The sequence below is a fragment of the Castor canadensis genome, chromosome 3 (genome assembly GCF_047511655.1).
Source record: "Castor canadensis chromosome 3, mCasCan1.hap1v2, whole genome shotgun sequence".
Lineage (NCBI taxonomy): Eukaryota > Metazoa > Chordata > Mammalia > Rodentia > Castoridae > Castor > Castor canadensis.
The window spans coordinates 196,508,799-196,521,253 of NC_133388.1; the positions used below are offsets into that span (position 1 = coordinate 196,508,799).

Consider the following 12,455-nt stretch of genomic DNA (forward strand, 5'->3'; position numbering starts at 1 on the left):
AAGTACCAACACAACAGGCTTGGCATTCTGGTAGCTGCACGGTAGGAACTGCTACCACTTTTAAAGCGCCTTCCATGCATGCAAGGATGCTGCGTACTTTGCTTCCTGTGTACCTTGAGACTGCCCGGGAAAACAGCTGCTTGTCATCCCTGTTTTGGAAAAGCTGCTGGGGAGGCTCAGGGACAGTCGGTGGTTGGGCCAGGCCCAAACTCAGGTCTGTATGATGACAAAGCTCATAATGTTTATGCAGTTCGGATTCTGCTTACCTTAAAATTAAATTCAAACAAGGAGACTGTGGGTAACTCTGGATCTCCACAAAGAGCTTTGCTGTTACTTTGTCATTACTACCACTAGACCAGCTAATGGTGTGTGCCATGTACGAGAGAAGGCATTTTGTATGAAATTTGTTAAATCCTGAAAACCAGCATGTGTGCAGTGTTTGTGATCATGCTCTTTCAAGGAAGCTAAGTAACTTGCTAAGGTCATCCCCCACCATTAATTCTAAAGGTATTGCTAGCTTTGACCAGAAGCCTCACAGATCAACTGAAACATAGTTTGTCTTCCTGCTATGCCTTGTAACTTCACTTAGGCATGACAATGAGATACAAGATTTAAAAATGTAAGAAATTTGTGTCTGTAGCCACTTAGTTAAGCTTTAGCTCTAACCAAACAGATCTTCCCAAACGCCAGTGTTGTATGACTGAGTTAAGCAACAAAGCATGACAGTACAAAGTTAAAACAATTAAACCCCCAAGACAAAATTATGGATGCACACACAAAACCATAAACCCTCAAAACACAATCTACAGCAGCCAAGACCTGTCTATGGTGTGAGCCCACAGAGGACTCCAGATGACACCTGCTGGTGTATCTGGCTCTAAAGCCTGCCTGAAGTTACGCTGGCAGAGATATCACCTTGTCAAAAATTGCCGTACAGCCAGTAGGACCAATACTTTCCAGATAACACCTAGAAAACCCTTGGGTGATGCTGCCATACCTTTTGCTACTCAAACAATTAAGGAAGCCAGTTGCGCAAATTCAGTGTCATAGTACAGTTTTCTTCTTTCAACATTAACAACATATTCTCCAGTCCAAATCTGAAGACGGCACTCTTGGTGTTCTAGCCACTGACATCTGTGCAGTGGGCATGACAGTCTGACTTCTGGTCTCAACTGACAGATACAATACCACCTACCTCTCAAGTACTGTTACAACAGTTCATGGCACAATTCTGGGAAACACAAAAGTGCTCAGTAACTGTTACTTTTTCATATTGTAACTAGCAAAGTTAACTACAGAGGAGACAGACTTGTTGTCAATGCAGCAGGCGCTTCTAAAGAGCTTCTAAAGAGCTCTGTGAGAGAGTCCAGTTCAAAACATAGCAGTCAGAATTCTAAGATGATACTAATGGGGTGAGTGCTCATTAGAACATGAAAGTTCAGGTACATACACTTGTATCCTTTTACTTCAGCTTCATGAGAAACATGGGTTGCTTAAAAACAAGCAATAAGGGGTGACGGAATGGCTCAAGTGGTAGAGCGCCTGCCTAGTAAGTGTGAAGCCCTGAGTTCAAGCCCCAGTACCGCAAAAACAAGACAAAACAAAAAAAGTAGTAATTTCTAAAGGTTGAACTCAGAAGAAACAAAACAAAAAAACCTGAAAAATTACTGTTGAGCCACTGGAAATTGAGCTCACTATGAGGCACCATAAAGTGGTCTATCTACTTTGCAGCTGTCAATATCAACTAGACGCATGCACACCCCAAACTCGTGGTACACACACGACTGAAAGGCAGACAGGTGCTCAGGGGCACTTACTGTGATGTTCATGGAGCAACATTCTTAACAGCCCCAAGCGGGAAAGCATCCAAATCTCCACCAACAGCAGAAGGCGTGCTCACGAACGGAACATTATACAGCAATGACAATGAAGTACAATTACATGAACGACAATTAATCTCACTCACAAGTCAAATGACGAACACAGTAAATCATACATGAAGCATTACGTAGGTGCTGATACTTCATTATGTATGAAGTACATAAACAATCTGACCCAATCTGCAGCCAGCACAGGAGGTGAAGTGACTGACAAGGGCCTACTTGGTGGATTTCTGGGCTGCTGTTTTCTTGTTCAGATACTGGTTAAATAGTGTGTCCACTTTGTGAAAAGCCACTGAGCTGCTCACTCAGTGTTGGTGTGCTTATTATGCTTCACTAAAAAGTTATGGCCCAAGACGTTGCTTGTTCATTGCCCTCACTCTTCCGTGGCGGAGCTGAGAGCTTCAGTGTGAGCTGAATGCGTGCTCACGCTCTTCACTGCAGTGCCGTAAACACTGTAGACAAGGAGACTCCTGCCAGCAAATGCTATATTTGAACAGAAGTCCCAGAAGCTGTTTATTATGTGTCCTAAGAAAGAATGAACTACACTTAACTGGGGATTAAATAATTTTGCGTTAAAATACACTTAGTGCACTCTTATAATCTGTCAACCACAAAGCACGGAAATGGTAGAGTGTATGATGATTCTCAGTACTGACCATGTTAAAATATTCCCCCTGAGGAATCTTTTTATACTCAATGTGAGCCATCTACAGGCCAACCTCATTCTGCTCATGCACTCTCATGAGTATGGACATAGAACGCAAGGAGGCTCCTTTGTAAAGAGAGCTAGTGACTCAGGGAAGTCTGACCAAGTAATTATCCTATGCTAAAAAGCCAAAGTCACTTTCCTCAAATCATGCAATCACAACCAATGAGAGACCAGGTTAGGAAGAGTGGAGGTGCAGTGAGGGGAATGTGCTCATCACTGGAATGGGTTTGGGCAACACACTTGAATACCTAGGTGTGGATAAGGGCTACCCAATATTCATTTTTTCTTTGTTAAAACCCTGAGTATAATAAAAATGAAATAAACCTTAACAAGAGAACTTACTTAATTATTGTGATGTATTGTTCATGTACAACCCAAGCAAGAGATTATACTATTAAGTTAAATTTCATTGACCTACTTGGTAGCTAAACTATTAACATTCTAAATGCAGTTAAACTCCATTTTAGATGGAAGCAGAACACTTTGGGGTACACGAATGCTCAATTACCTGTGCTCAACGTGCACAAGACACTGTGACTACAGTAGAGGCACGTGTGTACACCAGTGCTCCTGGCTGGAGGTCGGGCAACACCAAGGTGAGTATGACGATCCCTGTCCTCAAGGAGCCTCAGTCTAGTAGGGAGGAGACATACTAGACTGTGAGCTCCTCGAGGGCAGGAAAAGTGCTTCGGTCATCTGTGCCCCAATGACCAGCACCAGGCTCAACAGCATTTGTGGAAGTGAACTGAATGTGGATTGCAGCTGTCTGTGCCAGCGTGGGGAAATGCAAGAACACAGAGCCACAGAGACTCTTGAGGCTGGCAGCTGTGAAGTCACAGAAAAGCCAGTGCAGGAAAGAAGTCAAGATAGATAGGATGGGCTCTGCAGGTGGAAGACATATCCCAGGTGTACGTGGTGGAGTGTGGGGGAAAGGATTTTGACCTTGATGTGACAAAGGGGTGGAAAGCACTCTCAGGCTCTAAGGAAGGGAGCTGAATGTACCCTGCTAGCCTTTTCCAGGACAAGAAAGGTCACAGAAAGAAAGCCAATGGAAGTTATTCTGAGCAGCAGAGTTACTTTCTTCCAGTGAGGGTCCAAGAAGATGGTCTATGCAGTTAGGCTAGACAGATGGGGAGGAGCAGGTTGAGGAGAAAGTGAGTTGGCTCAGGGGAGAAGGTGACAGCTTTGCTTTTGAAATAACATGATGTCCAGCTGGCCATTCAGAGTGAAGGTTTCAGACTTGTGAGAAAAGAGCAGGCAGGACCAAAGCTAAAGAGGACAGACAGGGACCATTATTGAGCAAGAGAATCAGGAACAGTACTGACAGTACACAAGAGGTAGAGGGCAGAGACCTGCCTAATCCATAGTAAATGGTGGAGGGATAGCAAGTCAGCAACCATCAGCAGGTAAAGTGCTGAAGTAGGCAGGGCAGGGGGGTACTAGACAGGTAGGGTGATGGAAAAGTTTCCAAAAGGTGGGAGATTTCAAGGACAGGATCTATCAAGTTCTAAGGAAAGATCATAAAAGAGTGAAACAATTTTCTGAGCAAAATTTGAAATAAAGCACATTCAAAACTCAGCTTTAACAGTGACAGAATATAATTAAATAACAACAGAATGAATGGAGAGTCTGGAGATTTTCAACTGGAAGAAAATTGAGAAGAGGTAAGAATGGTCTCTGAAGTAGCTGAAGGCCTACACGTGGAAGGCAGTGTAGTACTGTTGTAGGGTGGGGGAGCCAGGCTATTGGGGAAGACTGAGGGGGATCAAGATTAGCTGATCTTTAGAAGTGTAGGTCTTACTGTACTGTAAATGAGGGTGGCCATCTCTGGTGACCCCACTTTCTCCCAAACTGTGGATTCAGCTATCTGGGGCAGGGACATAAACATAGTTGGCAAACACTTCATACTTCTTCTTGAGGGTCCAGACCTGCCTTGAGACTCCTGCAAGGAGCTTCCCTAGCAGGCAGAGCATGTAAAGGTGTGCTGAGTCCTACTGGGGGTTCCAGTCCATTTGGAAGTATTTTTGAAAAAGAACAAAATACATCTAGTAACAAATAAGCAACTCACATAAACTTAGGGAAGTCACCCAGGTGACAGCAGGTGGCACAGCACACACTGAATGATGGTGTTAACTCTTCATGTTGCTTTACAAAAGTATTAGGTCTTAATGTAAATTAGACACTAATTTAATTCAGTTCACCAAGTTTTCATTAGGCAGTTACATGCAGCCCAGGCCTAAGCTCAGCATCGCACTGCACCACAGACATGCCTGGGCACAGTGATGGCCATCAGGAACTCTGAGCTGAGCTGGGAACACAGACAAGCGACCCAAGTCTTTCTAGGCCAGGTGGCAGGCACATTGTGCAGACCTTTCTCTGAGGTAACCATTGCAAATATGGTACCTACATAATCCTCCCTGGGACTGGGAGTTACAAGAGGTCTGGGACCTATCATTGACTGACCCAAAGTGGAAGCCACAAAATGTTACCTGAATAAACAATGGATGTTTTCAATATGACAGCAGAAGTTCTCAAAAGGTGCCAAAGGAGAGGCTATCTCACTGGGCGACAGTGTTGATTAGGGAAGGATCACGAAGGAGGAACATCTGAGCAGGATTCTAGACTGGACAGGAGCTCACTGGGTGGCAAAGGTGGAGAAGGAATGTGGAGTGTGGAAAAGCAGCGAGCTGGGTTAGGAGACTAACCCCCAGTTAGGTACTGTTGGAGCACAAAGTGCCAGGGAGGTGAAGGATTGTATGAGATGAGGTTGGACAGGGAAGCAGGACGAAATGTCAGCCACGCTAAGTCAGAAGCAAGGAGCGGGAGATCTGATCAAAATCAGAACATTAGTGAGATTTTAAGAAACAATTCATGAAAGGCACTAGTAAGGTACAAAGAAAAGCAAATCAAATTTAAAAAGTAACTGTTTGCAGAAGAAAAAAATTCAGCCTTAGACACTGATAAAACCACCTCAGAATGCTACAACTGCTAAGGAGGAGAAGCAGTACAACCTGCCCCCGCCCCGGCCCTCTCCGCCCCACTCCTACCTGAGCTGAGCTTTAAGTTCAGTAAACCTGGGCCGCCTGCTGGGGTCATAGGCCCAACATTTCGTCATAAGGCTGTAGAGGGTAGGAGGACAATTTGGAGGCATTGGTAATCTTTCCCCATTTTCAATTCGACCGATCACATCATTGTTCTTCACTCCTTGAAAAGGCTTCACACCATGCATCAGTATCTCCCACATACATACACCTGTGGAGTGGGAATGAAAACAGAGCAGTGAGCTCAGCACAAGGAGAGTACGGCAGGTTCCAGGACTAGAGAACCATCTGTGAGATCTGGGGCAGCTCATCTAGCCACAGCAGCATTCAGTTAACTCCAGCACAGTGACAACAGCAATCCTTGTATGGTGCGAATAAGGAAGTGCTGAATTATTACCAGGAAAAGGTCCTGAAGTCATCATTTCTGTCAGGGGTTTATTTCTGAAAATGTTATATTACAAAATGGCTCACCAGCTACAGTGACACTTCCTAGTTTGATGAATCAGTGCAAAGAAACCCAAGTGACTTTTAGATCCACCTCCAACTTTGGAATAACATGTTATAACTAGAGTAGCTGACCTGAGTGAGACCTAACAACAAAAACCCTACAGTTTAAGTCTTGGGCTTTAGAAAGCTCCGATTCCTTGCCTAGGTTCATGAAGACATTATTGTTGTAATCATTACCCTCTACCCACTCGCTGCCTTCCCACAGCAAAGTATGGATGGACTTCCTGGGTTGTAGCAATCTTGTCCACAAATGCAACTTGACCTCAGAAGATGCACCTGCACTCTACCCTTGGGAACTCAAACAATGTCCTACCATGTTCTGATGATCCCAAAGTATTCACCTTTCAGATGAACAAACACAACATCCATGATGCTGAGGACAGTGAAATGAAATGCAATGAAAGGGAAACCATGAAGCTGGTGGTAGGGTAGATGGCTTCTCCCAGCATCCTGGCACCAACACTCTGCACTCTGGCCACTCTGGACTTCTGCCTCCTGATGTACCATGGCTCAACTTTGCTGGCATTACACTGTGTGTGCTATGCCCTTTGTAGTTCTTCTATGAAGCACTTCCTGACTTTCTTCTGTGAATTGTCAAGTTTACTTTATCATAAAATTGCAAAAATGCACACTGTACAAATGGTGTCCTAAGGAAAGGAATTGTGTGATTTTGTAGAATGAAATCTGCCTGGAAGGGGGCAAGCTGAATTACATGTTAACAGGAACTACATTTTGAAATCAGACTCAAATCCAGTAATTTCCATAATTTCAAAGAATATTTGGAAAAACACACAAACAAACCAAAATGATGCATTGGTGCTGCTTTCTTCACCAGGAGTCACAATACCATGCTGAGTAATCACACCACCACCACTAGCTCTCACTTCTCCAGAGCTGAATATGTCCCTGGTGCCTTTCTTTCAAATTTACATGCATGACCTTTAATCTACCCCCTCCTCCTTCCCTTTATTTTTTGGCAGAACTGGGGTTTGAACACTTGCCAGGCAGGTGCTCTGTCCTGCTGAGTCACATCCTCAGCCCTGTATTTCTTTAAATGCTGCACTTTACCAAAACAAATACTATGCCACTGATTATAGGAAATGTCATTATTTTATATGACAAAACAGAGGGTGCTGCCAACTTAATTAAGATATAATCCTTTCTTATCAATTAGAGGTTCACATAGAGAAGAGCTCTTTTAAACGTCTGGACATGAATATGAACAAAATCTATAAAGTCCACATGAATGCAGGCAAGTACAACTGCAGAAAAAAAAGTGCCCCTAGGTAATACCAACTACAAAATGCCATTGTCTTTAAGATATTCCCGGTTCTAGACATGTTAATATGTGAAAAAAAAAGGGACATTTTTTAATCTTGGAAATGTGATGTTTCCTTAGAGGATAAGTAACTTGTTTGTGGTTTACACAGGTAGAGGCTTAGATTTGCACCCCCAATTGAGTGGCTCCAGGCCCTTTCTAGTCCTTTCCTTCCTTTCCATAATTACCAATTATGGCACTTTTTAAATCGTTATCAGGAAACAGTAAGAATATTTATTTGGTATACATATAGGTATTTGTATTTGTAGAACAAGTGACATAAATTTAACAGGGTATCTCCTCTCAAGCAGTTTCTACCCTCACAGAGAGAATGTGTATACAAGACTGCTCACAGATCCACACGTGTCCTGTACAGGGAGAAAGTATGGAGAGTATAGGGAAAGATGGCCAGTACCTGTCAGGATACCTGCTACCTGAGGCTTCGTGGAAGAGGAGACCTTTAAACTTAGATGGTCAGCTGGAGTAGAGGGTGTAAGAATAAGGATCAGGTAGAAGGAAAACCACCAAGGAAGGAGGGACAGGAGTGCAATCCATATCAAGAAGAGTAAGTCATTGTATGATGCGGATAAAGTAGTGTACTACATTAGGTAGACGAATTAGAGTCACAACTTTTACACCAGCTGGGAGGTATTACAATAATCCACAGAGCAGCAGCAGGTTGACCTTGGAGCAGTAGGAGGGACAGACCAGACATCAAAGGAGAAGCTACAGAAAACAAATGGTCAGTTCTCAAGTCTCAAGACAAGAAGACTAAGGAGGTAGAGTACAAGTCCAGACCTCTGGGCTGCAGGGGCCACATCAGAGCCAGAAGAACGTAAGTGTTCGCAGGCAGTGAGATGACAAAGGAGGGAGGAGAGAAAGAAGAAACAGACATGACACCACCCTGTGGGGTAAGAAGAGACAGAGGAGGGGATTAGAAGGGAATAGTGAAGGCAGGATGTACGGCAGAAGGAAGGAGCATTACAGAAATGTGCCTGAAGGTTGGTGTGCAGCATTTGCTCTGAAGCTACTTGTGCAGTGACCCAACACAAGTGTGATAAAGGAAAGGGTCAAGTTAGGGAAGGTAAAGTATCTCACATATGCTGAAGAGATTAAAGCTATTTATTTTGTAGAAATATCATATATAATTTTTAAAAAACAAAACTTAAAAAAAATACTCACCAAACATCCACACGTCACTAGCTGAGGTAAAACGTCGAAAATTGATTGACTCTGGAGCCATCCATTTAATAGGTAATTTTCCTTTGGAAGCTAGAAGATTAATTTTATAAAATAAATTTTCCCTTTTATCTGTTTGAGAACCTAACAGAGCTTGCTGAGACTTACAGTATCAAAACGAAAACCTTCAGCTATTTAACTCTTTGGACTTTTGTTTCTTTAGAAGAATAAGTTTTCACGTCACTGAAGCTTTGAGGTTATTTGGGGTGATGAGGAGTGGGACTGTGGTATGGACATGAAACACTGATGTCCTTCCCAACAGAGTGAGGCGGGGAGCAGGGGGTGCAGAATGAACCCACTTAGCAGTGTCAGTGTGCAGCGCCATTTTGTGAGGTTTCACAATTTACTAGGACAGATTCTTATCTACAGGTTGGGACCCTTGTTCTACAAATGTCCCGGTAGTAATGAATGAACAGTTGGTTCTCACTGGTTCCAAAAATGCTCTATGTTACCACAGATAAAAAACCAGTACTTCTAGGGGAACTGTGTACACAAATAAATGCATCTCATACAGATTATAATCTTAATTCCTAAAACAACTCATAGGTTCTATTTTCTTTAGAAAATGAGGATCAGATCTGTTCAGTGACTTGCCCGAAGATGCCCCACTAACAGGTGCCAGAGGTGGAATTTAAAACCATCCAGCTGGACTCAAGCCAGAGCTGCTGGCTCTGCAATGAGCAGTTCCTCCTGATCCCATCCTCTGGTTGAGACAAGAGGGATTGTGTGCCCTTGTTGGCTTTTGGCTGCAGATGTACATGCCATGTGTAAGTTTTTTAATGCCCTATGCATATCTTTGAATGATTACAAAAGCACTTCAAGTACTGACTTTGGGGGCTACAAACTTTAGCAAACGGGTGAAAGCACAAATCTGGAACCCACATACAGTCAGGACTGACTACATCTCACCATTATGTGCAGGAAGGGGCAAAGGAGTAAAAAAGGATTTCAGGAAAGCCTGAAATCAGCCCTAAAAACTTTTGTTTGTGCCACTGAAACAAGTAATCCACAGTCTCACTAATATTCCTTTCCCTGCTGGGCTTCTAGCATGAGCATCCAGGGAACCTTTACTCAAGAGATTCTCACTCTACCAGGTAGAGACAAAAGCATATTCAAATATGGTACAACGTTTAAGAGAGACACAAAATAGGTACCAAATGCCCAAGGAGTAGACTGCAAACACTGGGGAGGACAGTCTAGGAAGGCTACAGGGAAGAACAAAGAGTGGGCACAGGAATGAACACAGGCTCAAAGGACTGAGTAGGAGTGGCTGGGCCGCCCTGAGAGGACTCTGGACTTTATTCTGAAGGAATTTATACATAAGTAGGATCTTTGGGATGATAATATCTTCATGAATTTGTCAACAGTCCATTTTAAATGTTGTTTAAATTATGTGAAACCCTGGCAATCATACTAAGGACTAAATTCTTTATTAGAACTCTAGGACTTGCACAAGCTAAGATTTGAGTTGGATATGAAATGAATTTCAAAAACAAGTGAAAAACTAATTTGGTCTTTTCTCAGTTAAATGACTAACCAATACAAAGAACTGAACAATTTTTCTTTTTATGTATCAAAGAATCATGGTTTAAATAGTTTCAGGCTATAGTATACACAAAGGCTATGGAACGAGAATAGTTACGAGGTGGCATTGTCTACTGGCTGAAGAACCTTAGGCTAACAGCAAGGTTTTTTTTATTTGTCTTTTGCAGTGCTGGGGTTGGGGTAAGGCCTCATGCATAGCAGGCAAACATTGTACCACTGAGATATCCCTCCAGCCCAATTACACTTTTTGGCTATCAAAAATGACACAGCAATAAGAGTTGAATACAGATTTTATAAGGGCACAAATCTTCATTTTTCTGGGATCAATGCCCAGGAATCCAATTACTATGTCCTATGGCAGCTGCATATCTATTTTTAAAAATATTTTTAAAAAGATAGATACTTCCCAGAGTGGCTCTCCTGGCTTAATCCTCGTCAACAATGTATGAATAACTTAAGTGTCTTTGCCAGCATTGTATGTTGTTACTTTTTTTTTTGCAATACTGGGGTTTGAACTCAGGGCTTCACACTTGCTAGGCAGAAGGTCTAACACATATGAGTCTGCCTCTGGCCCTTTTTAGCTTTGGTTATTTTGGAAATAGGGTCTTTTTGCCCACTCTCCTGGAACATGGTCCTCCTAGTTTACACTTCCCACTGTACCTGGGGAATAGGTGTGAGCCACTAACCCCTGCTTATTTTTTTAGTCATAGAAATTCTGGTGAGTGTGTAGTGTTAACTCATTGTGGTCTCAATTTGCATTTCCCTAGTGGATAAAGACATTGACCAACCTCATGTGCTCACCTCCATCCATCTATTACTTTTCAGTGAATGCCTGTTTGTATCTGTGCTCTTACTGTAAGTACATTCTATGGGGTTGGGAACAATTTTTTCCTACTCCGTACCTTGTCTTTTCATCCTTTCAAGAATCTTTTGCAGAACAAAAGAAAAGATTAATATGTTCTGACTTTCCAGTTTTTTCATCCTTGTTTTTGGCAGTGGTACTAGGGCTTGAACTTGGACCTTGTGCTTGCTAGAGTACCTGCTCTATCATCTGAGTCATTCTATCAGCTCTTTATCCTGTTTTTGGTGACAAGCCTCAAAACCCTGTGCTGAGCTCTAGGTTACAAAGATTTACAACACTGCTTCTTCTAAAGGTGCTATAGGTGCATGTTTTGTAATTAAATCTGATCCATCTTGAGTTATAGTGGGGAGAGGATTGGGGTGGGGTCACCCCTTCCAGCACCACTTGCTGACAAGGTTATACTTCTTTCACTGAATTGATTCTACACCTCAAGAAAGCACACTGAACATTCCTTTTTAAAAAATGCATCCAAGGCTTGGAGTTTCTTAGTTATCATTCTGGTTTCTTACCTTTATAGTAAGTACTGTCCTCCATGTATCGAGATAATCCAAAGTCTCCTAATTTTACACAATCATTAGAGGACACCAGAACATTCCGAGCAGCAATGTCCCTGATAAAAAATAATTGGGAATAATAAATTTTAGTATAATAAAAACAATCCCACACTCACCTGTATTATATAAAGTTGTACCAACAGGTACTTTGAAAAACAGTTTAGATATAACGAGAACAGATTTACCTGATATGCATTCCTTCTGGTACATATCCACTCATGAACACATTGAAAATTACTTTGAATGATGGCAAAATATATTCTCAAGTAATGAAAATGCTTGTCACTTTCATAAAATCTTGTATCATCTGCACTAAACTGATAGCAAAGCATAACTGTGATTGTAACTTTGCTATTACTAAAGGATCTTACTGAATGAAATCAAAGATATCTCCTAAACACTTGTGAAAGACTTTGCAGCTTGGTCAACACTGGAAAATAAAATAGTAACTAACATAATACTTCACAGAAACCATAAAGATTTTAACTTATATTCAAACTACAGAGCTGCAAACTTCAAACAGAAATTGTAAAGAATGCCAATGCATGTCATTCGTAACAAGGTGGAGTCCTGCCAAGCCCCAGGACGGCTATCTTGCTTTGGGGACTATCTCCACACATTTACTGCTCTAGTGACAAGTACAGGCTCTTGATCGTATTCATGGAAGGAACAGATATCACAAAAACATCACAAAAAATCCTTTAGTGACTATAACATGCCACTGCCATTCACTCTGAGAGGACGTAACACAGTATGACTTTCCAAATGACTGCACAATAGACTTAAATGGCACAAAA

General features: G+C 42.2%; 1 protein-coding gene across 20 annotated transcripts in view; it reads right to left on the reverse strand.

Moving 5' to 3' along the window:
* The window catches only part of Ptk2 (protein tyrosine kinase 2), a 252,149-nt gene that overhangs the window by 59,069 nt on the left and 180,625 nt on the right, over positions 1 to 12,455 (reverse strand). For all 20 annotated transcript variants that reach the window (XM_074069293.1, XM_074069292.1, XM_074069295.1 and 17 more), the window contains 3 exons: positions 11,614 to 11,714; positions 8,641 to 8,730; positions 5,640 to 5,844 (listed from right to left, as the gene is read on the reverse strand). In XM_074069293.1, the coding sequence (XP_073925394.1) occupies positions 5,640 to 5,844; positions 8,641 to 8,730; positions 11,614 to 11,714 (396 nt within the window). The remainder of the gene's footprint in view (positions 1 to 5,639; positions 5,845 to 8,640; positions 8,731 to 11,613; positions 11,715 to 12,455) is intronic.